We start from the raw sequence: 23,341 nt of genomic DNA, 5'->3' as shown, positions 1-23,341 counted from the left end.
AGTCTGCACTCAAGCGCTGCAGAGAGAGACTCTATTCAGACAAGTCTATTCAGGTTTTCAGGCGGGGAAGCCACAAGACATTCGTTTGGAAATTGGACCTATTTTAAACGGATTTCGCTGGCGTTAGTTGTTATAATATTCTTTGCCTGTTTGAATAATTTTGCATGCTTTTATAGGCTAATTAGTCCATATTTTGCGCTTTTATCGGTTGCTGCAGTGAGAGCCGCTCCATCTCTATCAACGTCTAGCCATCCTTACTCAGCATTTACTCTTAACTCGTTAGATACGGCTTTAACGAGTTAAATGTGGACATCGCCGTGTCATTGTGTCGCTAAACACCACAGACCTCTGAAATCAAGCCGTTAATTATTTTAAAAGTCAGGCATAGCTGGGTTCATGCCCGATCTGCAGCGCTTCAGTTTTCCGTGCCGTAGCATGCATTCTCCTCTCCATCATCATTATAATCATCAGCAGCAGCACCAACTGCATCAGTATCCAGAAGGACCTGGTCATCCCGATTCTCCCTCCGGTTTACTCCCTGAGGCTGCTGTCCTCGGAGCTCCTGACCCATCCTCATTTTTCCTCGGAGAGCAATCCGGCCCTGCTGGTGTCCCCCAAACCGCACTTGACCTCACGGGATCCTCTTATCTGCACTTCAGTCCATCCCTCCACTGGTCCCAACCTCCTCCACCTACAGCCATGGCACTGAGGAACGACCTGGGATCCAATATAAGCGTCCTGAAGACCCTCAATCTGCGCTTCCGATGCTTTCTGGCTAAAGTGCATGAACTGGAGAGACGCAATAAGATATTGGAGTTACAGCTACAGCAGGCTTTAAACTGCAATAACACGAGCAGAGGTGTGGAGGATGGAAAGACTAAAGAAATTGGTGTGCAGACTGGGTTTATCGGGCCTATCGCTGTCCAGCCTGGGTCTTTGTCCTTTCAAAACACCAACAACTCTGCTAAACGACCCACTACGCTGTTTATGCCTTCTCTTACAACTGTCCTCAAGCTTGAGCCCAATAAAGCTGACGATGAGACCACAACTGACTCAAACACCAATAGGAACCCAACCATTATGGTTAGTCTCTCAACACCCACCACCGAACCTGGCTCGGCCAACACCAATAACTCCAACAATGCTCCGCATGTGAGCAGCATTGGCACCGGGACGTCTCCCAACCCTCCCCCTCGCTTCCTCCCGGGCACTATCTGGTCCTACAATCAAACCCGTAAACTGGGAAGCGGGTCAGAGACTCGGGTCACCAGTCCCGGAGTGTCGTGGGTCCACCCGGACGGCGTGGGTGTCCAGATAGACACCATCACCCCAGAGATCAGAGCACTTTACAACGTCCTGGCCAAAATCAAACGGGAGCGGGATGAGTACAAGCGAAGGTGAATATGGAGAATATAGATGGCTAAATGTCTGTTAATGTGAAAGACGTTTCTGTGTTGGGTCCATATGACATCCTACGCTTCAAAGAATCATGATGGCTTCGAGACATGATTGCTGCCAGTCTGAATGACCTCCTGAGATCTAGAAACTATTTTGAATGTTCTTTGTTAATAAATGATATAATTAGAGATGTTCAAATTCTAGCTGATACTGATAAACCGATAATTGATTGATGTTATGGCTGAACACTGATAATTAAAAATAAATAAATAAATAAAACACTAAAAACTAAAATAAATAGTTTTAACACTGAACACTGAAAATTCAGCGTTGCCATTAAATTTTAAATATATGTTCAAATAATAAACAGTTATTCTAAATTGTAACAAAATTTCACAATATTAATGTTTTTACTGTATTTTTGATCAAACAAATGTAGCCTTGGTGAGCATAATAGACTTCTTTCAAAAAAATTTTTCCAAACATATTATAATTATATAAATTATACAAACATATACTAATTATTCCAAACTTTTGACCAGTACTGTAAATTCAAAAATAAGGAGTTAATGTGTAATAGTTGAACAACTAAACAATGAAAATTTGAGATTCAAGTTTTAATTCAAACCTGGAAATGAAAGGAATGCGGAAATGAATTGTGGATAGATGTCAAATCTCAATGGCAAAGCCTTATTTCTGGATCCCAGGAGGATAAGACACGTGCACACTGGGTTATTTCAGTTAGAATGTGCTGTCTGCCTTTCTGCTGCTGACTCGCACTGACCTGTGATAACCTGTGCATCAGTCACGAACATCCCTGCTGTAATGCAGAGCAGACTGCAGTCACAACCTCGCATGAAGTGGTTACTTTTCAAACCTGAAAAGGCTCGACCATGCAGGTGTTCAAGACAACAACAAAATAATTCTGGTCATGAAAGAGAGCGAGTTGTGACTTGCTACTTTTGTGAGATAAAATAGACCATAAATAATTTACTTCATCTGCTAGTAGTCAAGTGCAGAGACATCAAGTATATATTTTGGTCCTTATTTCTCATGACTGCTTAAGTCAAACTCTATGGGATAAATGTGAAGGTGATACGAGGAGGTGTTTAGGATGGGTGGAGACAGATGCACTTCAGATTCATGCACTGTGACATATACCAAGGGCTTTTATTAGTTCCACAAAGCTAGAGGTGAACATGAGAAGCAAAAGCAAGGAAGATCATATGTACAGTAAATAGTCGATAAGAATCAGCTGGAGTGCAAATAATGGCCATGTTTCTCAGTCGCCGTGATTTTGCTAAGACATGTTCCTGGATCAACATCTTTTGTTGATCCTGGATCAACATTACGGTCCAAAAATATAGACTAAACCCAATCCCTACCCCTTAACCTAACCCTACCCATAATTTATTCCTAAAATCAGTGTGAAATGATAGCTGATTAACAATGGTGTAAAAGCACCTAACCCCCGATCATAAGCCTAAAACAGATATTTCCTGAAAAGTTATCCCTGAATTCTGATTGGTTAATTGGAATGTTGTTCCAGGATCAACAAGGATGTTGATCCAGGAACATGTTGTACTTGGAAAAATCACAGTCACCATGTCTCTCATAAATGGTGGTATTCAATCAGTGTCACAGCTCTTTATGTCCAGACCTGCAGCAGTCGGAGCTCCACATTCTACCTGCTGTCAGTCACGTATAGCAGCTTAATTTAGGGCTGAACGGACTGTCGATTTGCAAACTCATTACAGTCTGTTGACTCATCAGAACAGGTAAAAGTCATTTTGGCTCTCTGTCTTAAACCCTTTTGCTTCATAACAGATGTTATCTTGTGTTCAGCATCTCGCCGTCTGACTGCTTCCCATTTGCTCTGGTTTCAGCTCTACTCAGACTTTCTTTTCTAGATGTGTTTTCTGTTTTGGCTTTCTAATTTAGTAAGCAATCTTTTGTTGTCTGTGGCTCTCATCCTCGAAAGGGTTTTTCTATCTATCTAGCTATGATATAGCTAAAAAAAAATCTTGTTTAAAATAATCAAGGCATGTTTTCCAAATTCTTTTTCACTAAGTGAACACAATGAAGAATGATATTTAATAATTTCTGTTTATTTCACACAAGTTTTTTTTTTTTCTTCTTATGATCACCAATGATTTTATGATTAAAAATACAGTAAATCATTTTATTGGAACATTGTGAAATATTATTACAATTTTAAATAACTGCCTATTTTTATATATTTTAAAATGTAATTTATTCCTCTGATGGCAAAGCTGAATATTCAGCAGCCAATACGCCAGTCTTAAGTGTTACATGATCCTTGTGCTGCTTAATATTTTTTTGTGTAATACATTTTTCAGGATTCCATAGAAAAGTAATAGAAATTTCATAAGAACGGTATTTATTTGACTTTTGTGACTTTATAAATCATTTTATAAATCATTCATCATCAAAAGTCATCATCAATCAGTTTTATCTATTGTTTTGATCAGTTTTGCTGAATAATAGTATTAATTTTGAAATTTAGAATGCTAGTGTATATGGCCAAAATTATTTCTAAAATGGCCAACCCTTTTCTAAAAACCTTATGCTACATTGAAATTTAGCTTTGTTGCAACAGTTTTGTGAAATCTGTTTTCTGTTCCAAGACAGCCTGTGCACAAAGCAGTCCATAAAGAAATTGTTGACTAAGTCTATTATGACTTAGTATCCTAATTGAACACCTTTGGGATGAACTAGAACTGCAAACCAGGTCCCATCACTCAACATCAGTGCCTGACCTCCCTGATACTCTTTTGTCTTCTTAAATATTTCCTTTCAAAACTGTGGCAAGCATATTAATCCTCCTTCGCTGCTACGGATTTACACTATAGGTGTTGAAACAAGGATGTAGGGATTTGCTTCTGTTCAGACCGGAGAGCATCAGGGATGGCCGATGCTTGTTCCGATTCATCCTAAACAATCACACAATTCATATCCACAAATATAACAAAACAGTCAAAAAACAGCTAAATTTATCAATGCATGATTTAACAAAAAAGTTAATATGAAAAATGTTGCAGAGAAACTTAATTTTTTTCATTAATTTCACTTAAAAAAAAAAATTATTTATTTATTTATTTATTTTTATTTATTTTTGAGAAAGAAATTGTTACTTTAATTCACACATTAAATTTATCAAATGTGATAGTAGACTTTACAGAAGATTTCTGTTTCAAATAAATTATGTTCTCTTGAACTTTCTATTGTTAAAATAATTATGAAAAAATCTACAAAGGTTTCCACAAAGTAGCTGTTTTCAACAGTAATAAGAAGAACTGTTTAATCAAATCAGCATATCAGTACAGTATAATACAATGATTTCTGAAGGATTATGTGAAACCGAAACTGGAATAATGATGCTGAAAATTCAGCTTTGCCATCACAGGAATTAATTACATAAAATGTTAAAATATAAAACAATCATTTTAATTTGGAATAATATTTCACAATATTATGGTTTTACTGCATTTTTGATCAAATAAATGCAGCCTGCATGGTTGAGTGTAAGAGATTTCTTTCAAAAATATTGTAAAAATCATACTGACCCTAAACATTCAAATGATAGTAATCCAAAAAAAAAAAATTAAGTGCTCTTTTGGAGACTTAATAGTCAAATAAAAAGCACATTAGATTCACATTGAAATTTCTGAAATTAAACACACTTGCAATTTGTATAATTTGTCTCATCTAGGCTGCTCCATTATACTCAGCCATGGCATCCAGCAGCAGTGATGGATGTTATATCTGCATTGCAGTACATACACAAGGACTCAGAGAAGCTGCAGAGAAGCAGTCTCTCTCTTTCTCTCTCTCTCTCTCTCTCTCTCTCTCTCTCTCTGTTCTCTACTCGCTCCTGTTATCTGTTGCTCCCTCTGAAACTGTATGTTTGCACCTTGAATTGGCAGTAATGCATGGCCTCAAACAACCTTGCAGTCCAGTGACGAAGTTTAATAAATGTAGAGGCTGCTGCAGTGCTCTGAATGTTAAGTAGCTTTACATAAGAACAGGGCTTGTTTGGTTCCACATCATTGCACTATACTACTGCACTGAACAATATTACTGTTGAACAGTCACACAGTAAATTACTGTAGGGCTGACTGGGCTGATGGAGCATTTAAAAAGACTGAATGGATGCAATCATTGCACTTAAGTTGAGCTAGCATACTCAAAATACTTACACTTGAAGATTACACACAAACACAAACTCTAAATATCAGTATTTTTTCCTGTAACAAGAGTAATACATGTTTTGCATTTGTTTCTTCCTGCTTGACACAAGATCTTTCAAGCAGCATTAAATTGTATTTATTTGATATGGATTTAATATAGTATTTAAAAGATTAGTTTGCTCAAACAAGAAACTTTTGGCATTGTTTACTCACTCTCATGTCATTTATTACTTAGTTTTTTTTTAAGTGGAACATAAAAGGATAATTTTTGAAGAATGTACAGGTTACACTTTTCCAAACAATTACAGTGAATAGAGGCTGGAGCTTTTATGCAAAAAAATAAATAAAAAAATAAAGGTATGATGTCTATATTCCATGTCTTGTCAAGTCATGCTATAGTTTTGTGTGAGAAACATACTGATAGTCAGATTGTCAGACCAGCCATTTCACTGAAAGATTTCATCTGAGTGCACCAAAAAGAGAATACCGGTAATACATTTTAGACAATTTCTCATACAAAGGTAATCTGCAGCTTCAGAAGGCTTTAAATATTTTGCAAAAGTTGTATGGACCACCTTTTTCTATTCTTTTCTTTTCTTTTTTCTTTTCTTTTCTTTTCTTTTCTTTTCGCATTAACATTAAATGTTCCTGTTGTTGGGACACAAATAGGGCTGGGTTTTTACATAGACATTCTAGGCACGTGCTATGCTTACACGTTCCGGGGGGACCAAGTACAATAAATTAATAATCATTTATTCTATAGGATACCTACAACAGCAAAAAAACCAAAACTCAATAAGACATTAAAGGGATACTCCCATAGACTGCCAAGTAAAAAATAGTGTCATGGTCCATTAAAGGTATGAAAGTCTCATCAGAATACACCATCTGCCATCAGACGTGCAGTCTGGGTTATATGAAGTGACAGGAACACTTTTGGTAAGCGAAGAAAACAAAAATAATGACTTTATTCAACAATTCCTTTGTCAACAGTCTCCTCTGTCTCTCCATATCACCGTATGCTGTGTATGCTCTTCTGTATCATCCGCGCCACAAGGATGCGCTGTTTCTACATGTATTTAGCTTTGATTTTAAAGAAAACAGTGCATCCTTGTGGCGCGGATGATCAGTTTTCCCGCCGCTTCATATAACCTAGAATGCACGTCTGATGGCAGATGGAGTATTCTGACGATGACTTTCATACCTTTTATGGACCTTGACACTGTTATTTACTTGGCAGTCTATGGGACAGTCACACTTTCTTTCTCCTGCTCTTTCTCATAAAAATGCACACACATACAGTACAGACTCACAGTCCAGTGCACGGATCAAACAGGTGCACAGAAATTAGTCATAAAGAATATTAAAAAAAGTAGATTTACAACTGAAAAGCTACATGTCATTTCTCAGTATGGAGGGGAAAATGGCACTGTTCTTGAAGCAGTTTAGCTTACAGTTTCTCTCTAGTAACTAGTTTGCATATTAAAGGCTCAAGTCTCAAAATTAAATCAAAATTACATTTATAACCAGTAACGGGATTCTGAAATAGAGAACACTGTAATGATTTCCATGGATTAGAATTTTTGTTTGCTGTTTTTGGGTGGTAATAGGGAAGAGGGGCCCAAAAATGTATTTTGCCTATGTCACAATATGAGGTAAATCTGGACACAAACTATGCTGTTGGTTCTGATGCTCTGGTTTTCTGCTCTCAGATGGGAAGAGGAATACACCATGAGAATGGACATGGAACAGAGAATGAATGATCTACATGAGGTGAGGAACACCTTTTCAAGCCAAAAGATTGCTTTCCTTTTTTGCATTTGTTCAGTCAAAATACATTAAAACAGTAACATTGTGAAATATTTTTAAAATTTAAAACAACTGTTTTCTACAGAGCCCCGCACATGACATTCAAGAAAAAATAAATAAATCATGGGCACAATTTACTAATTCGTTCCCTCAATGTACTAAAACGTGCACACGATTACTATTACAGTATGTTCCCTCAATTTGTTAATTCGTTCCCTCAATTTGCTAAAATGTGCGCACAATTTAGAAATTCGTTCTCTCGATTTATAAATCGTGTGCACGATTTAGCACATTGAGGGAATGAATTAGTAAATCGTGCACACAATTTAGCAAATCGAGGGAACAAATTAGTAAATTGTGCACACGATTTAGCAAACAGGGAACAAATTAGTAAATCGTGCACACAATTTATAAATCGAGGGAACGAAACAGTAAATTGTGCACTCAATTTAGCCTACTCTTTTTTTCCTGCATGCCATGTGCGGGGCTCCGTTGACAATTGACAAATGACAATTTTCTATTTGAATATATTTTAAAATATAATTTATTCCTGTGGAAAAGCTGAATTTTCAGCAGCCATTATTTCAGTATTCAGTGTTACATGATCCTTCAGAAATAATTCTTATATGCTGATTTGGTGATAGAAAAATCGTTCATACTTTTTACGTTCACTTCTGATCAATTTAATTTCTAAATTACTCGCTATATAAAAGTATTAAATTCTTTAATAAAATCTTGCTGAGCCCAAATATGTAATCAGTAGTGTGAACGGATCAAGAAAATGATGTCGTCCTTTTTGGATAAATCTTTAGTTCATAAAGGTGCACATAAGAAGAAACTCCTGCCTGTTCGACCCTCAGGTGATTCATTTCAGCTTGAGACTTTTGGAATGTTTTACTTTTGGGATCAAATTTTAAATCAGTTTTCAACAGATTGAAACTGTCAGTGTATAGACATTTAAAGGCAGCAATTATATATACTAATATATTATGTAAATATAATTTGTGTATGTGTGTAGGACCTACAGGAGAGTGAGGTGTGTCAGGATGAGTTGGTCCTCCAGGTGAAACAGCTGAAAGCTGAACTCGTGCTCTTTAAAGGACTCATGAGCAATGTGAGTAGCCAAACACACTCTCAATCCACTCAAACACAGCCAGAGCTACAATATACACAAGATAGGAAATTATCATCTAAAATTTTAATTATATAATTTACTCCCCCCTCATGTCGCCCCCAACCATACTCCCTTTATAATAATATAATAGTAATAAAAATATAATTTATTTAGCTTATTGTTTGTGCTTAATTTGAATGTAGATTTTAAAAAAAAATTGTACTTGCAGATAATATGATATTAATTATATAAAAGACCACTTGTCTTGTCATGTTTCTCAACAGACTTAACTACACTTTTAAAAAATGCTCTTTGTAATAATGTCAAATTAAATGATTTCTTTAAAGTAGATTTGAATTTATTATATTGTAATAAAAAAAATTATGCTGTAAAGAACTACACTTATACTGATGTGTACTTCTTGACTAAAATAATAAAGCACATTTAAAGTACTTGATTGTAACTTTACTTATAGTGTGTTATTTAGTATTACGTTTAAATTAGGATAGCTTACCCCAAAATGAAAATTCTGTCATTATTTACTCACCCTCAAGTTGTTCCAAACTGAGTTTCTTCCTTCTGTTGAAAACAAAAGAAGATATTCTGAAGAATGTTAGTAACCAAAAAAAATTGATAACAGCCATTGACTTCCATAGCATTTTTAATACCGTAGAAGTCCAACATCATTTTTGGGTGAACCATCTCTTTAATATATTTTAAATGTAGTAAATTTCAACTTTATCATCACAAATGTGTAATTGCAAATATATTTAAATACAAGACATACAAGTTTCAATAGAAATGACATTGAAATATATTTGAATATACCATAAATAATTGTTTGTACAGAAATTAGAAATTTTTATTTTTTTTTATTTATTGATTTAATTAAGTACTAATTGTATTAGCTAAAAGCTAATTGCATTCAATATTAATTTTCCATTAATTTAGATACATTTTCATTTAATTGCACTGTACGTAAATATATATGAGGTATTGGGTGTCAAGTTCATATTGGTTGACCAGCACTAAGAGCAGCTCTAACCAGCACAAACCAGCAATGAGTAACACAGGAATTCATTCAATTTATGATGGTCTAAACTTTATATGGCAGCCATTTGATTTCATTGCAATGCTCATGTAGAGTTTAAATCAACAAATCACACACACTCAGGGGTTTGTTTCTGGCTAGCTCATAAACAACATGGTGCTTTCATAGCAGCTACACTCATAGCACTCAGGTTTTCTGAGAGCAGACACGGTCATCATCACATTTTCTGAAGAAATGAATGAGCTTTGTGCCTCTGTTCACATAAATGCTCACACACAAATACATGCACCGAGTAAACTTAGAATTTCCCACCTCCATATTTTCCACTATTAGCACTTTATTTAAATCTTTTGAATGTGTTTCATGGAATTTATTATCTGAAAATGAAACGTTACCATCCTTTGTATCAAATACTTTTCCCAGAAATGATTTATCAGAGTTCAAAGAGTTAAAAATAGCTTGTTTTGTGAATGAGTTCAATACATACATGTTGTTCGCCGTAAATGCAAGGAACAATACAGACATCACAGTTTGCCTCATTGTAAGCCGCAATAAACATGCCACTATGGTTTCAGTTTCATATCATTTGAAACTCTAGCTTCTTGAATATTAAATAGATTACCTAGAAATTAGTTAATTTACCTAGAAATTAGTTAATTTATTTTTTAGTTATTAGTTATCTAATTACTCTTGTTTCAAATGACACACAAATACCCACACAAATACAGAACCTGTCGGAGCTGGACAGTAAGATCCAGGAGAAGGCCATGAAAGTGGACATGGACATCTGCAGACGCATTGACATCACAGCTCGCCTGTGTGATGTCGCCCAACAAAGAAACTGTGAAGATCCAATCAAGATCTTTAAGGTATTCACACACTCACACATCTGCACTTTCTCATTTTTCTCTGTTATTTGATCGTTATTGTTATACTTCTTTAATCTTTAAGGAGCAAAATTTCATAATATATGAAAGAGGCTTTGAGAATGCAAAATTACTATTAAATTGAGAAACCACTGTGAATGATGCAACATTACAAAGTCCCCAGCTTTTGTAAACGGTCTTCCCTTTTTTGATAAACGTTTAAATAACAATTTTATAAGAAACTCCTTTAATGTCAGATCCAATCCTCCATGTAAATCAAATTGGCTTAAACCTTACTATATATCATGGCACAGAATCTGGACAGTATCTTATAAATATGTTATTTCTAACTAAATGAAATAATTTACAAAATTAGTAAATTACTAATCATTAGTAGATATACTGTTTGTGAAAAATGTATAGATGAAGATATTGAACTTTTTTTACCCACTTTCTGTTTCATTGTGGACTGATTTTAAAATGGACATGACAATTTTTTTAATACAAAATTCAAAATTTATAATCTTTTTTGACATTTTACTTCATTTTCAAAAACCCACATATTTCTGAAATACCAAATTACATTATAAATCTTTTAATCATTTTGGCACAGTTTTATGTATTATTAAGACAAGAGTAAATCAAAAGAAACCCTCATACACTTACTTTTTGTAATACTGATCTATATCGGTGCTATATGTAACTATGTTATCACTATAGCTCTAATCTGCTAAATATCTAAGGTGTAAAAATATTAAGATATTATCATAGGCGGAGGGTGAACCAAGTCCAGGGTAAGGCTAAAAGCAGCCTAATCTATTAACTACTACGTCTTTTTAGGCAAGAACCAGACATGGGTGTCGTGTAGGCTAATAAAATATGTTTAATGAGACTGAATTTGTGTTTAATGTGATTCCAATTTAATTAAAACATTAGAAATTGATAATTATATAACGTTTCCTTCCCACGGTTATTCAAACGGCGAATAAATTATGTACAGAAATGACATTATCACTAACTTTGATCTATCGCACTGTCCAAAAAACAAAACTATCGTTATAATCACTGAAGCTGTCTACACTACGAAATGAATCCCTTACTTACATTGTACGTACATTTGCGCTTTGTTGTTTATGATGAGAGAATTTGTGGAATTCAGTCTTCGATCGTGCACGCATTCAACAAAGCTGATGAGATTCAGTGATGACTCATCTGAACGCCTCTGATTGGCTATTGCATTCCAAAGCTCAGCAGAATCGTGTGTGATTGGTTATAATGCGCAACACTGTAAAAACACCTAAAAAGAAATACGGTGCAAAATGAGCACATCTTAATTTAATGCCACAGTCTATACTTTCTATTCATTTACACTTTGTTAGCAGCAAACGTATTAGATTTAATTTGTTTGTAGTTTGAGGTTATATAAAGCTGCTTAGAAACGATGTACACTGTGAAAAGGGCAATAAAAATAAATTTGACTTGACCTGTTTTCAGCACAAATCTAACTAATTTGTGCTTAGTACAAGAGCAATTTAATGCCTGATGATTCTCAAGTAAATGTGTAGTTTTCAGTTTCAATCTTATTACTGGAAAACAAACCAAAATGATTTTCTGCACTCTGAATGTCATCTATAATCTTGTAATCTTGCACCCTTGTAATTCATACGACATCCCAGCCCCACCATGTCACTGAGTCAGCTGTTGTGAGTTTCCGCTGACGCCTGCTGTAGTGTCTGAGACACAGAGGACTGATGTCTATTGCATTATGAGTAGAAGAGCATAGCGGTCTAACCTATAAATCTTTTTGCATGTTTGTTTCAGTACTACGTTGGGTCATAAATGTTAAGGCTATGAAATGGCTTCACCTTTCCTCTTTCTCTTGCCATCTCAGGTTCCCAGCCCTCAGACTGCCATCACCTCTCGTGCCCGCAAACAAGCCTCACAACCTGCCAATGGCAGTGAGACCGATGAGCCAGTCAGCACTTCTGAGAGTGATGGAGGTGGTGTGCGAGTGGATGAAGTGTGCACCCCTTCAACCCTCCAGATCAATGAAGAGATGCAGAGAATGTTGACCCAACTGTGAGCGATTAAAAATGCTTTGCACTGTTTGGTCAGAGCTGTGGTTCCTAACTGTTCTTTTTACAGTCTTTTTATAACTATTGTATTAACTTAACCATGTCTTTGCCAGGCGTGAGTGTGAGTTTGAGGATGACTGTGACTCTCTGGCTTGGGAAGAGACTGAGGAGACGCTTCTTCTGTGGGAGGATTTCCCAGGATGCACTTTAACAACAGACACCAGTCAGGGGGAGGTTAGTGGATTCAATCTGGTTTATATGTGGTTGATATTTGTGGTTGAAATATAGTTCTTGTTATTTCTTGCTACTTCCTCTTTTAGTAAACATGTTTTTGTATATATTAAAAATTCCCCATGATTAAAAGAGCTTTAAATATTCAAGGTCCTTATAATAGAATTTATTTTTAGAACTTTTTGTCCCAGTTATAATGGTAGTCACTAAAATGTGATATACTTTTGTTTTTTAATGAACATTTTCCAATACTAAAAATTAATCAGGCTATTTTTTGCTACAGTAACTTTAACACTTTTATGCAAATTACCTCTGTTATGATTGGCTAACATGAATGTGAAATAAAATTGCTAGGGGGTCCAGAATAATTGGCACTGGCCCATTTTTTAATAACAGCCTTCAGTGCAAAGACTTTATGACAAAAAATATAATTGAATTCTTATATTTCGAAATACCAAAAAAAAAAATATATATATATATATACAGTACAGACCAAAAGTTTGGAAACATTACTATTTTTAATGTTTTTGAAAGAAGTTTTTTCTGCTCATCAAGCCTGCATTTATTTGATCAAAAATACAGGAAAAAAACAGTAATATTGTGAAATATTATTACAACTTAAAATAATAGTTTTCTATTTGAATATACTTTTAAAAAATATATATATTTATTCCTGTGATGCAAAGCTGAATTTTCAGCACCATTACTCCAGCCTTCAGTGTCACATGTAACATCCAGTCTATCACATGATCATTTAGAAATCATTCTAATATTCTGATTTATTATGAGTGTTGGAAACAGTTCTGCTGTCTAATATATTTGATGAATAAAATGTTAAAAAGAACTGCATTTATTAAAAAAAATAATAATATATATTCTAATTATATATTTTCTTTCCTATCACTTTTTATCAATTTAACATATCCTTGCTGAATAAAGGTATTGATTTTATTTTTTAAAAAGAAAGAAAGAAAAAAAATTACTGACCCCATATTACTGACCAGTAGTGTATATTGTTATTACAAAATATTTATATTTTAAAAACATAGCTTTTTTTTTTTTTTTTTATTTTTTATTCATCAAAGTATCCTAAAAAAGTATCACATGTTCTGAAAAAAAATATTAAGCAGCAGAAACTGTTTCCAACTTTGATAATGAAATCATCATATTAGAATGATTTCTAAAGGATCATGTGATAATGATCCTAAAAATTCAGCTTTGCATCACAGAAATAAATGATAATTTAAACTATAATAAATTTAAAAACAATTATTTTAAATTGTAATAATATATCACAATATTAAATTTTTTTCTGTATTTTTGATCAAATAAATGCAGGCTTGATGAGCAGAAGAAACTTCTTTCAAAAACATTAAAAATAGTAATGTTTCCAAACTTTTGGTCTGTACTGTGTATATATAGATGATATATATATATATATATATATATATATATATATATATCTATATATCTATATCTATATATATCTATATATTATTTTGAAAAACTGACAAAAGATTAAGTAGAGTGTTATAAAACGTACAATAAAAGTACAGAAGGTGCAAAAAAAAAAATTATATTTAAAAAAATGTGCAGTCAAAATCATGGAAGAGGAATAATTTATAGAAAGGAACTTCAAGAATCTTATTGTGCACCTACAGTACTACATATTCTTGAATTTTGCTGAAGCTTACTTTTAATATTTACCTAATTCATCTAGATTCATTAATTCATAACTTGTTTTCCAGCAAGAATGTCATAAACATCTAAACAAGAAGATTAAATGTGAAGAAAAATCAGATAAGCCTCTTCAACAGAAATTCAACATTTGCATAAAAGTAACTTCCATCTCACCCAGCATTGTGCTCTGCTTTATATCATAATAATTCATATCATTCTCATATTTCTTTCCTCTTATTGTAACTCTTGACACTTGAAATGTAATTTGCACCACACCATTACATTCTTTCCTCATGCACTCTTTCTCTCTCCTCCTGTCTGTCTCTTTCTTTTCCATGATTTTTTTTAATGCATGTGGTGAACTGCTGAGTATTCCTTCATCGCTCAGGGTTGGCAGCTCTAACAGAAGCCAGGCAGTGGCAGCTTCACAAAATTCGACACAGGATGAAATTCATTCACATGCTCACTCAGAGTGTTCAAAGGAGAATAGGATTCTACTGGACAGCCAGTCATGTGTCCACTCACAGGATGCATGCAAACACACACACTGCTCATATTTAGGTCAGGGTACTCAGTCCAGTTTGCTGGGGGTGGTTCGATACTAAATATTACTGACATTAGTTAATGCGATGTTGGCTGGAAGTGTGTTGCATTTCATGGAAAGCTCAAAGGATTCAAAGTGTTTAGAGTGTTTACATCAGCGAGGTCATTAATTTAGTATTTTATTTTCCCTTTGGTAAAATCTCATCTGCTGGTGAATGCTTATGCTTTAGCATGAGATAATGTGTTTGTGGGCTTTCTCTCTCTCTCTCTCTCTCTCTCTCTCTCTCTCTCTCTATCTGTCTGAGCAGGAGGAGTGCTTGGAAAAGGTTATTAAGGACACGGAATGTCTTTTTCAGAACAGGGAGAAGGAATATCAGGAGACTATAGACCAGATAGAGGTAAGAAGTTTACATTAACCAGCATTTTAGTTTACATTTGTGCTTTATTCATTCTGATGATTCTGATTGGTCAATTGCAATATTATGTTAAGCAAGATAATCTACAGTCAGCTGATCATTATCACAAAATAAACCCTTCTAAGGTTTCGGAAAATCACCATGACAGGATTCGGCTGCATACATCGAGGCATTCTTGTTTTAGAAAAGCAACCATTATATTGCAAAGTAAGAAAGAAATTGCAGTATTTTTCACCTCATGAGGAAAAACAGTCAGTTTTATTAAAGGGTTACTCAACCGCAAAATGAAATTTTGTAATTAATCACTTACCCCCATGTCGTTCCAAACCCGTAAAAGCTTTGTTCGTCTTCGGAACACAATTTAAGATATTTTGGATGAAAATTGGGAGGCTTGAGACTGTCCCATAGACTGATAAAATAAATAACAGTGTCAAGGTCCAGAAGAGACACAGAAGAGTGTAAGTCGCTTGCGTACTATGCAGATTTGTCAAAATGGTGCTACGTTGATTTGGAGAGACACAGAGGAGAGGAATTGTTGAATAAACAACTGATGGCAGATTGACTATTCTGTCGATGCTTTTTCTACTTTCCCGGACCTTGACACTATTATTTATTTGGCAGTCTATGGGACAGTCTCAAGCCTCCCTGTTTTCATCCAAAATATCTTAAATTGTGTTCCGAAGACGAACAAAGCTTTTACGGGTTTGGAACGACATGAGGGTAAGTGAATAATGACAAAATTATAATTTTGGGATGTAGTATCCCTTTAACATTGAAAAAATTAAAGACGCAGCTTCAATAGTAAATCATATATTTTCCAAGTAAATATTACTATTTTCTTTTCATTCTAACTGACTGCTAAGTGCAAAGTGAATAAATGTACATATGAATGTAAATATAGAAGCCCATCAGCCCAGTCTCATGCAGTCTGTTCCTTTGTAGTTGGAACTGGCCACAGCAAAGTCGGACATGAACCGTCATCTTCATGAGTACATGGAGATGTGCAGTATGAAGAGAGGACTGGATGTGCAGATGGAAACCTGCAGGAGACTCATCACTCAGAGTGGAAACAAGTATGCAAATATCCACAAACATATATGGGATTTTGACACTTAAATTAGTTAACTTGGTTATTCTTAACCCTGTTTTATCTGGTTGCACTCGTGATATTGAGATTTCACGCTGTACCTTTATAAACCACAGATTTTTTTTTCTCCTTGACTCTTTTCTCACCATACAGTAAATCCACTTCTCCTGGACCTGGAGGTGGTACAGATGCAAACGGAGAAACAGAGAGAGATAAAACCGAGGAAGGAGGAAGATAATGATGCCTTCAGATCTGAAGAAGGTGTTTGCAAGAAAAAGAAAAAGTGCCCCTTATCTCTTCATGGCACCCATCATCAGCCCTTCTCATGTTTTTGCATTCTGTCCAGTCACTGCCTCTAGTGGTGGTAAATGGAATTACATTGTGTGTACTCGGTGTACTGTGACATTTTTCCCCTGTGGTTGTGCAGAGCAGCTTGACTGGTTTTACACCTACATAATCTTAAAAGATGAGAGTCCTGACAACGTTGTTTGCTTTTATCTGATTTCACCGAGTCCATCCACCGGCGGGTATCGATCATGTTTTCCGATCTGATCCCCAAATGTCTGAGTCATCTTATTTTCAGCACTGAATACAATCACTTTTGTTTTCGTATGTCTGGCAGAGAATCACTGACAATGTTTTTGCAAAGTTTCCATTTCCTAGAGAATTTTAGGGGACATTTGCTCACTTCTTGTTGCCGCATGTAACGTTACGTGCCACTGTAAGCCGTGGGTCAGTAGGTGTGTTGTGCTTCCTGTCTGAGCTGTTGTAAATACTCGGCTGTTAATGCAAGTGAAGGATGGAGGTAACTGTAGCCTGCACTTCCCCCATCTCTGTGCTCAAATTCACACTAAATATATGACATTTCTTGCTAACAGTATTGTGCTGATGCCAGGCTGCTTCAGAGTCTCGGCTGTATGCGCTCTTAGAATAATGAACTCTTTGACGTCCTCTCTTGCGGGTGGAAAACATGAGTGATAGGTGAGGTCAGATGAGTGAGATTTGAGGATGTTATGGTTCAGAGTAGATGTCAGAGCATTACACATGTCAAATTTTATGTTATTTCCTTTTTACTTTTCCCCTCATTTTTCGTCTTTGAGATCAGCGATATTGAGTCTTTTTCTCTGCCGGTGGAGATACATTTCAGAAAATTAAAGTTCATGAAAATGCTGTATATCTAACGCTGCTGTAGATTAGAGACCTGCTTCAGTCCATAAAATATCTAGCATTTCAAAGGTCTTTCTATTTCGGATAGTAAAACCCTTCCAGTATAGTTCTAGCATTTTTCCGTTTCGTATCCTCTTAGCTAAGACCTTGCTGGTGCCTCTGATGGCTGAGGTTGATGCAAAGAGCTGTCTGTTCGTCTGACCAGTTGTTTTCATTGGGAACAGTCTTGTAGTCCAGACTAAGGGGATAAGGTGATGTGAGTGAAGTCCTTTAGAGCAAATTATTTTCAAAATAGTGGTCTCCTTGATCCTTGGGAGTTTTTGAGAGCATCCTGTCTTGTTACAGTAGACAGGTCTTCCAGTGATCCTTTAGAAAGTGAGATCCTGATAGGTTAAACTCACTAACTAATGATCTTACTAAAGACCCCATGAAATATTTGACAAACTAAAATTTCCTTTCTGTGTACTATTAACAGCAGGACCTTATGTTAATCCTTTTCTGCCTGAGAGTTTAAAAAAGATAATTGGGTCTTTGTTTCTTGTAATCGAGAGTTAATATCTCAAAGTTGAAACTTTATTTCACATAATGGTGTGACGTGGAGGTGTGACAACGTATGTTGACGATCCAAGTGCTGGCTTTGTTTACAAGAGTGGTCAAAACAGGCAGGGTCAATCAAAAGCAAACAGGTATAATCCAGGATGAGACAAAAAAGTAATCCAAAAACAGGTGATGTTTAGGACATGCAGCAAACAATCAGAGAAAAGGAAACAGTCCAGGGTTAAAACAAGGCACTGGACTTGGCAGTACTGAGAATACAGAAGTTGCGACCATAATCATTGGGCATGGTGGTGACCTTGGTGAGCCAAGCTCCGCTGTCACTGGAGCTTGCCGGTTATGCCCCCTCAAAAAAAACTCTTTTTAACATCTTCTGCCTCTCCCACAGTGAACGGGGAACCGGTTAATGACAGGGCATAATCCAAAAACTCACAGATTGACCCTTGAGGACCATCATGAATGAGTTGTGACTGTAATGGTTGACTCAGTCCATAACCGAAAAAATCAATGAGTGTATAGTCCGGGAGATCAGACTGATAAGCAATGTCTAAAAATCCTGAATGTGGTCCTCGAGGGATCGCGTTTCCTGTTGGAAGTCAACTAACCTGATCGCTGGGTCCATAATAAGCCTGGGACACATGATAAAGCCGCTGGATCTGGGTGTGGCTCAGTATTCTGTAACGAAGGGAGAGGCAGAGGATGTTTTGGGGGGGGCTGGGGGGGGGGGCTGGGCATTACCGACAAGCTCCGGTGGCTGTGGAGCTTGGTCGATCACAGATCAATGCACCTTCCACTCTGGTGATTGCTACTCCGGTTATCAAGCCCGTACCTGTAATGTCGGCAACAGCAGATCCTATCCACATCATGGCCGACATTCCAGAGACTCATCCCGTCATGGCCACCTTTCTTGAGTATTCCAGTCCAGCCTGATCCGCCGTGGTGGTTCCTTCCTCCATCAGCTCCACCCTGGTGGTCATCTGCTACGCCGTGGGTATCTTCGGTCCCATCTGCCCTGCTGTAGTGGTTCTCTGCTCTGCCCTGGCTTCCTGCTCTGCCAGTTCCATCCTGGCACCCTGCCTTTCTGCTCTGCCCCAGCTTCCTGCTCTGCCAGCTCTGCTCTGGCTTCCTGCTCTGCCGGCTCCCCCCTGGCACTCTGCTCCGCCCTTGCACCCTTCTCCGCCCTGGCTTCCTGCTCCACCTGCTCCGCCCAGGTACCCTGCTCCGCCGGCTCTGTCTCAGTCTCCAGGTCTTCCACCACTGTATGGACCTGGCCCTCCATCCCTCTCCCTATTCCACCTGTGCTCCACCTCCCTCCTGGACTCATTTCAGTTTTCATTTAGGAGCGTCTGGAAGCCACTTCTTAAGGTGGGGCGGGGGGCTCATTATCTCTGATTGCATTCACATGTGTCTTGTTATGTCATCTGTCTCACCCTATTTAAAGCCTGGTTTGTTACTTCCACATGGCTCAGTATTGTTTAGCCTTTGTTTAGCCTGTGTAGCCCTAGTTCCTGTGTTATCTTATTTCTGTTCGTTTGCTGCCTGCCCTGACCATTGCTCGTTTCTTGGATTACTCTTTTGTCTGCCCTGGATTATACCTGTTTGGTGCTGTTTGACCCTGCCTGTTTTGAACACTTTTGCAATAAAGCCTGCATTTGGATACTCTTATTTGGATTTGGAGTTGTCACGCTCCCCACGTTACAGATGGCAGGGTTACATCTCACAGTTGTGACTTTCTCTTAGATTTAGTATCATAGATTTATTTGACATATTTGCAGCCCTATATCTTACATTTGCAGCCTAATGTCTCAAAATTGCAACTTAAATTTTTCACAATGTGTGTTTATATCTTACATTTGTGACTTTGTTTCTCACAATTGCCACTTTCTGGAATTGTGACTTAATATCTCACAATTATAACACTGTTTCTTTCAATTTTGACATCTCACAGTTTTGACTTTGTTTCTTGTAGTTGCGACTTTGTTTAATTACAATGTTTCTTGGAATTTTGACTTCATATCTCACAATAACGACATTTTTTCTTTCGATTTTGACAGACAACTCACAGTTTTGACTAAATATTGCCTAAATATTCAATATTTTTGTGGCACTTCTGCTGCCAATAAGAAGCACAGTAAACAACTGAGCCATTGTTCATTCACAGAATTGTTTTTATTTTAGTTTATTTTTATATTGTTTCGCAGCACTGTGCTGAACTAAGACTATGAGACTAGCAAGACTATGTATGCATGTGTATATGTATAGAGTGAGTACTCCAGGTTTCTGCAATGAGTAACTGGTTATTTTCTACAGCAAGTTACTTATTGCTTGTTGCTATAAGACCTTAAAACAAAAGTCTTTTACTTTTGACTTCATATCTCACAATTACAAATATTTTTCTTTCGATTTTGACATATCTCACAGTTTTGACTTTTTTTTTTTTTTTGTAATTTCAACTTCCTGTCTCACAATTACAACTTAATTTCTAGTAATTTTCTAGTGACTTATAATTTGACATTGTTTCTAATGATTTTAAATTTATATCTCACAATTGTGGCTTTTTCATAGTTGTGATTTCATGTCTAATAATTACTCATGTCTCATAATAACTTTGTTTCTCATAATTGCAACTTTATATTTTATATTAAGATTTGTTGAACTATTGCTTAATATTGAGTGTGAGATCTTGATGGGTTTGATCTATTGGATTACTGGAGATCTAACAAACCCATGAAATATTTTAATGAAAAAATTTTCTTTTCTGTCGACCTAAAAGGGTGAGATGCCAATAGGTTAGATTCACTGGAGAATGATCTTTCAGTCATTTTCTTGAGCAATATATTATGCAAATGAATGTGTAATCTGATTCAAGGCTTAAATTCTTAAGAACCTCACATGATTTGTAATAATCATCTCTTCTTTTGGCAGAGCACTCTCTAATTCTAATCAAACGCCCACAGGGACTAATACAGTAGTTCCAGAAGAAACCGACAAACTGACTTCTTGTTCGCTTTGTTGGACATTCATATCTGTAGTCAAATAGGTAGTCTGCATGTAAACCACAGCTTGGATTCAAGAATAGAGACTAAAACTCTTTGACAGAGACATTTCGAGTGCCAAATGTGAAATAAAACATTCAGGAAAGATACTTCACAAAGTGAAAATAAAAACCTCATGCTTTTGAAAACATGGTGCTGTACATCCAGCATGTAAATTTCCACTGTAGAAAAACAAGTGAAGTGAAGTGGAGTGAAGGCTTTAAAAAACACATTACAGTACAAATCACTTTCAATGCTCAGCCAGAACAGAATTTATTCATTTGAACAGTATGTTAAGTACCAACTCAGGTTGTTTTTCTTTTTATCTTGTTCTGTTTTTTGCATACTGACTGATGAACAACACTGTGTGTCTGCCTTAGGTTTTTCCCTCTTACCACTGTGAAGTTCTGACGGGGTTTTGCTGATTTATTGTGATTTTATTTCATTTAAAATGATGTTCTATGTGTACCAGTTAAAGAGTATGTAAAAAAAAATCTTTGTTAAAAAAAAAAAAAGAACAGCTTCGATAAATAAAAGGATGAGCTTGAAGATTAATTAAAATGTTACAATTTGATTTTGAGGAAAAGGCTTTGTTTGTATGTGAACTAAATATTGCTTATCATATTTTTTGTGGCACTTCTGCTGCCAGTAAGAAGCACTGTAAACAACTTAGCCATTGTTCATTCACATAATTATTTTATTATTTTTTTTATTTTAGTTTTTTTTATTATTGTTTCGTAGCACTGTGCTGAACTATGTGTGTAAGACTATGTATGCATGTGTATATGTATGGAGTGAGCACTCCAGGTTTCTGCAATGAGTAACTGGTTATTTTCTACAGCAAGTTACTTATTGTTTGTTGCTATAAGGCCTTAAAACAATAGTCTTTTACGAGAATTCTGTAACAATTCAATAACCACAAATCCGGTCTTGTAGGAAAAGGACAATAGTAGACAGTCAGGAAAATGACTCATTGGAACTGACTGAATTTTTGGATTATTTCAAATTTGCAATGGCTACAAACAATGTGTAAATTCCACACAATATCTTAACCAAAATAACAGAATTTGAAAAAAAGACAAAGTGCTTTGAAAGAATGCTTATTGGCAATAACTGTATGAATGCAACGATACTGTAACCTAGAAGAGACAAAGGGAGAGTTGTGTATGCTCCAATGCTGGCTATACAAGCAAGTCCTGAACCTTAACAAGAGAAATACAACATTTGAAAAGATTGCTTGGGACGTCTGAATGATTTCATTCATAGCATCTCCGTGTCATTCTGTAACATCTCACAGGAATGAATCTTGTCTCTACTGTGGAATTGTAGGGATGTTTCTGTTTTATGAACCTCCAAGGGTTCTCTTTAAATTTGCACATGTGCCACTGGTTGTGGATTTCAGATGCTGTCCAGTGAATGTTTTGCTCCAAGAACCCACCGGAGTGTCTAAGGGGAGAAAAAGGACTCCGACTGGAGCAATGGCACATGCGTATTTTGATTTAAAGAGTAACAGGACTATATGTATATATAAATATGTATGTATCTATGTAACCCAAAGCAGAACATGAACTGCTAGCTTCACTGCAAGTGTACAGAAAGACTGGAGCTTTAAAAAGATTTCAGAATAAAGGTTACTGCTGAGCTCACACATTGCAAGGAGTGGAGTTTTTGTGTCATGATGTGTTTTTTTTTTTTTTTTTTTTTCATTCTATAGGTAATTTTTTCCTCTAAGTATCTGTAGTTCTGTCAGACTGTTACGCACTTGTTTGCTTAATAAGGTAATACTGGAAAAAAAAAGGGCCAAAAGAAATTGTAAAAACTGAAAAGACATTTTAGATCAAAGCCACAGACATTTTTTTGTGAGTTGACCTTTTGTCTTTATCTGCTTCATGACGGTGGTTTTAGGTCTGAGAACGTTACACTAAAAAGGTGATTGTTGGATATTAAAACTATTCAGTTTTATGTCCAACAAACTCCTTTTTAGTGTATACATGTCTGCATGGAGCTGAACACATAAAGAAAATAACTTATTCGAGTTCATTTTTTTTGTGTGCAGCTCCATGCACACGTTTGCAAGCATATGAATGTGTTCATATATGTATA

The 23,341-nt window shown here is 36.0% G+C and overlaps 1 protein-coding gene across 1 annotated transcript; it reads left to right on the top strand.

Moving 5' to 3' along the window:
• The first annotated feature begins 14 nt into the window (after positions 1-14).
• On the top strand, positions 15-22,889 carry LOC109104816 (non-homologous end joining factor IFFO1-like). Its single transcript, XM_042772234.1, has 9 exons — positions 15-1,397; positions 7,322-7,382; positions 8,437-8,532; positions 10,312-10,452; positions 12,341-12,528; positions 12,638-12,758; positions 15,287-15,376; positions 16,337-16,467; positions 16,635-22,889. The coding sequence occupies exons 1-9, from the start codon at positions 397-399 to the stop codon at positions 16,717-16,719; spliced, it is 1,914 nt and encodes a 637-aa protein (XP_042628168.1). The 5' UTR covers positions 15-396; the 3' UTR covers positions 16,720-22,889.
• The last annotated feature ends 452 nt before the right edge of the window (positions 22,890-23,341 follow it).

The sequence above is a fragment of the Cyprinus carpio genome, chromosome A16 (genome assembly GCF_018340385.1).
Source record: "Cyprinus carpio isolate SPL01 chromosome A16, ASM1834038v1, whole genome shotgun sequence".
Lineage (NCBI taxonomy): Eukaryota > Metazoa > Chordata > Actinopteri > Cypriniformes > Cyprinidae > Cyprinus > Cyprinus carpio.
This window is presented reverse-complemented; position numbering and strand designations above follow the sequence as displayed.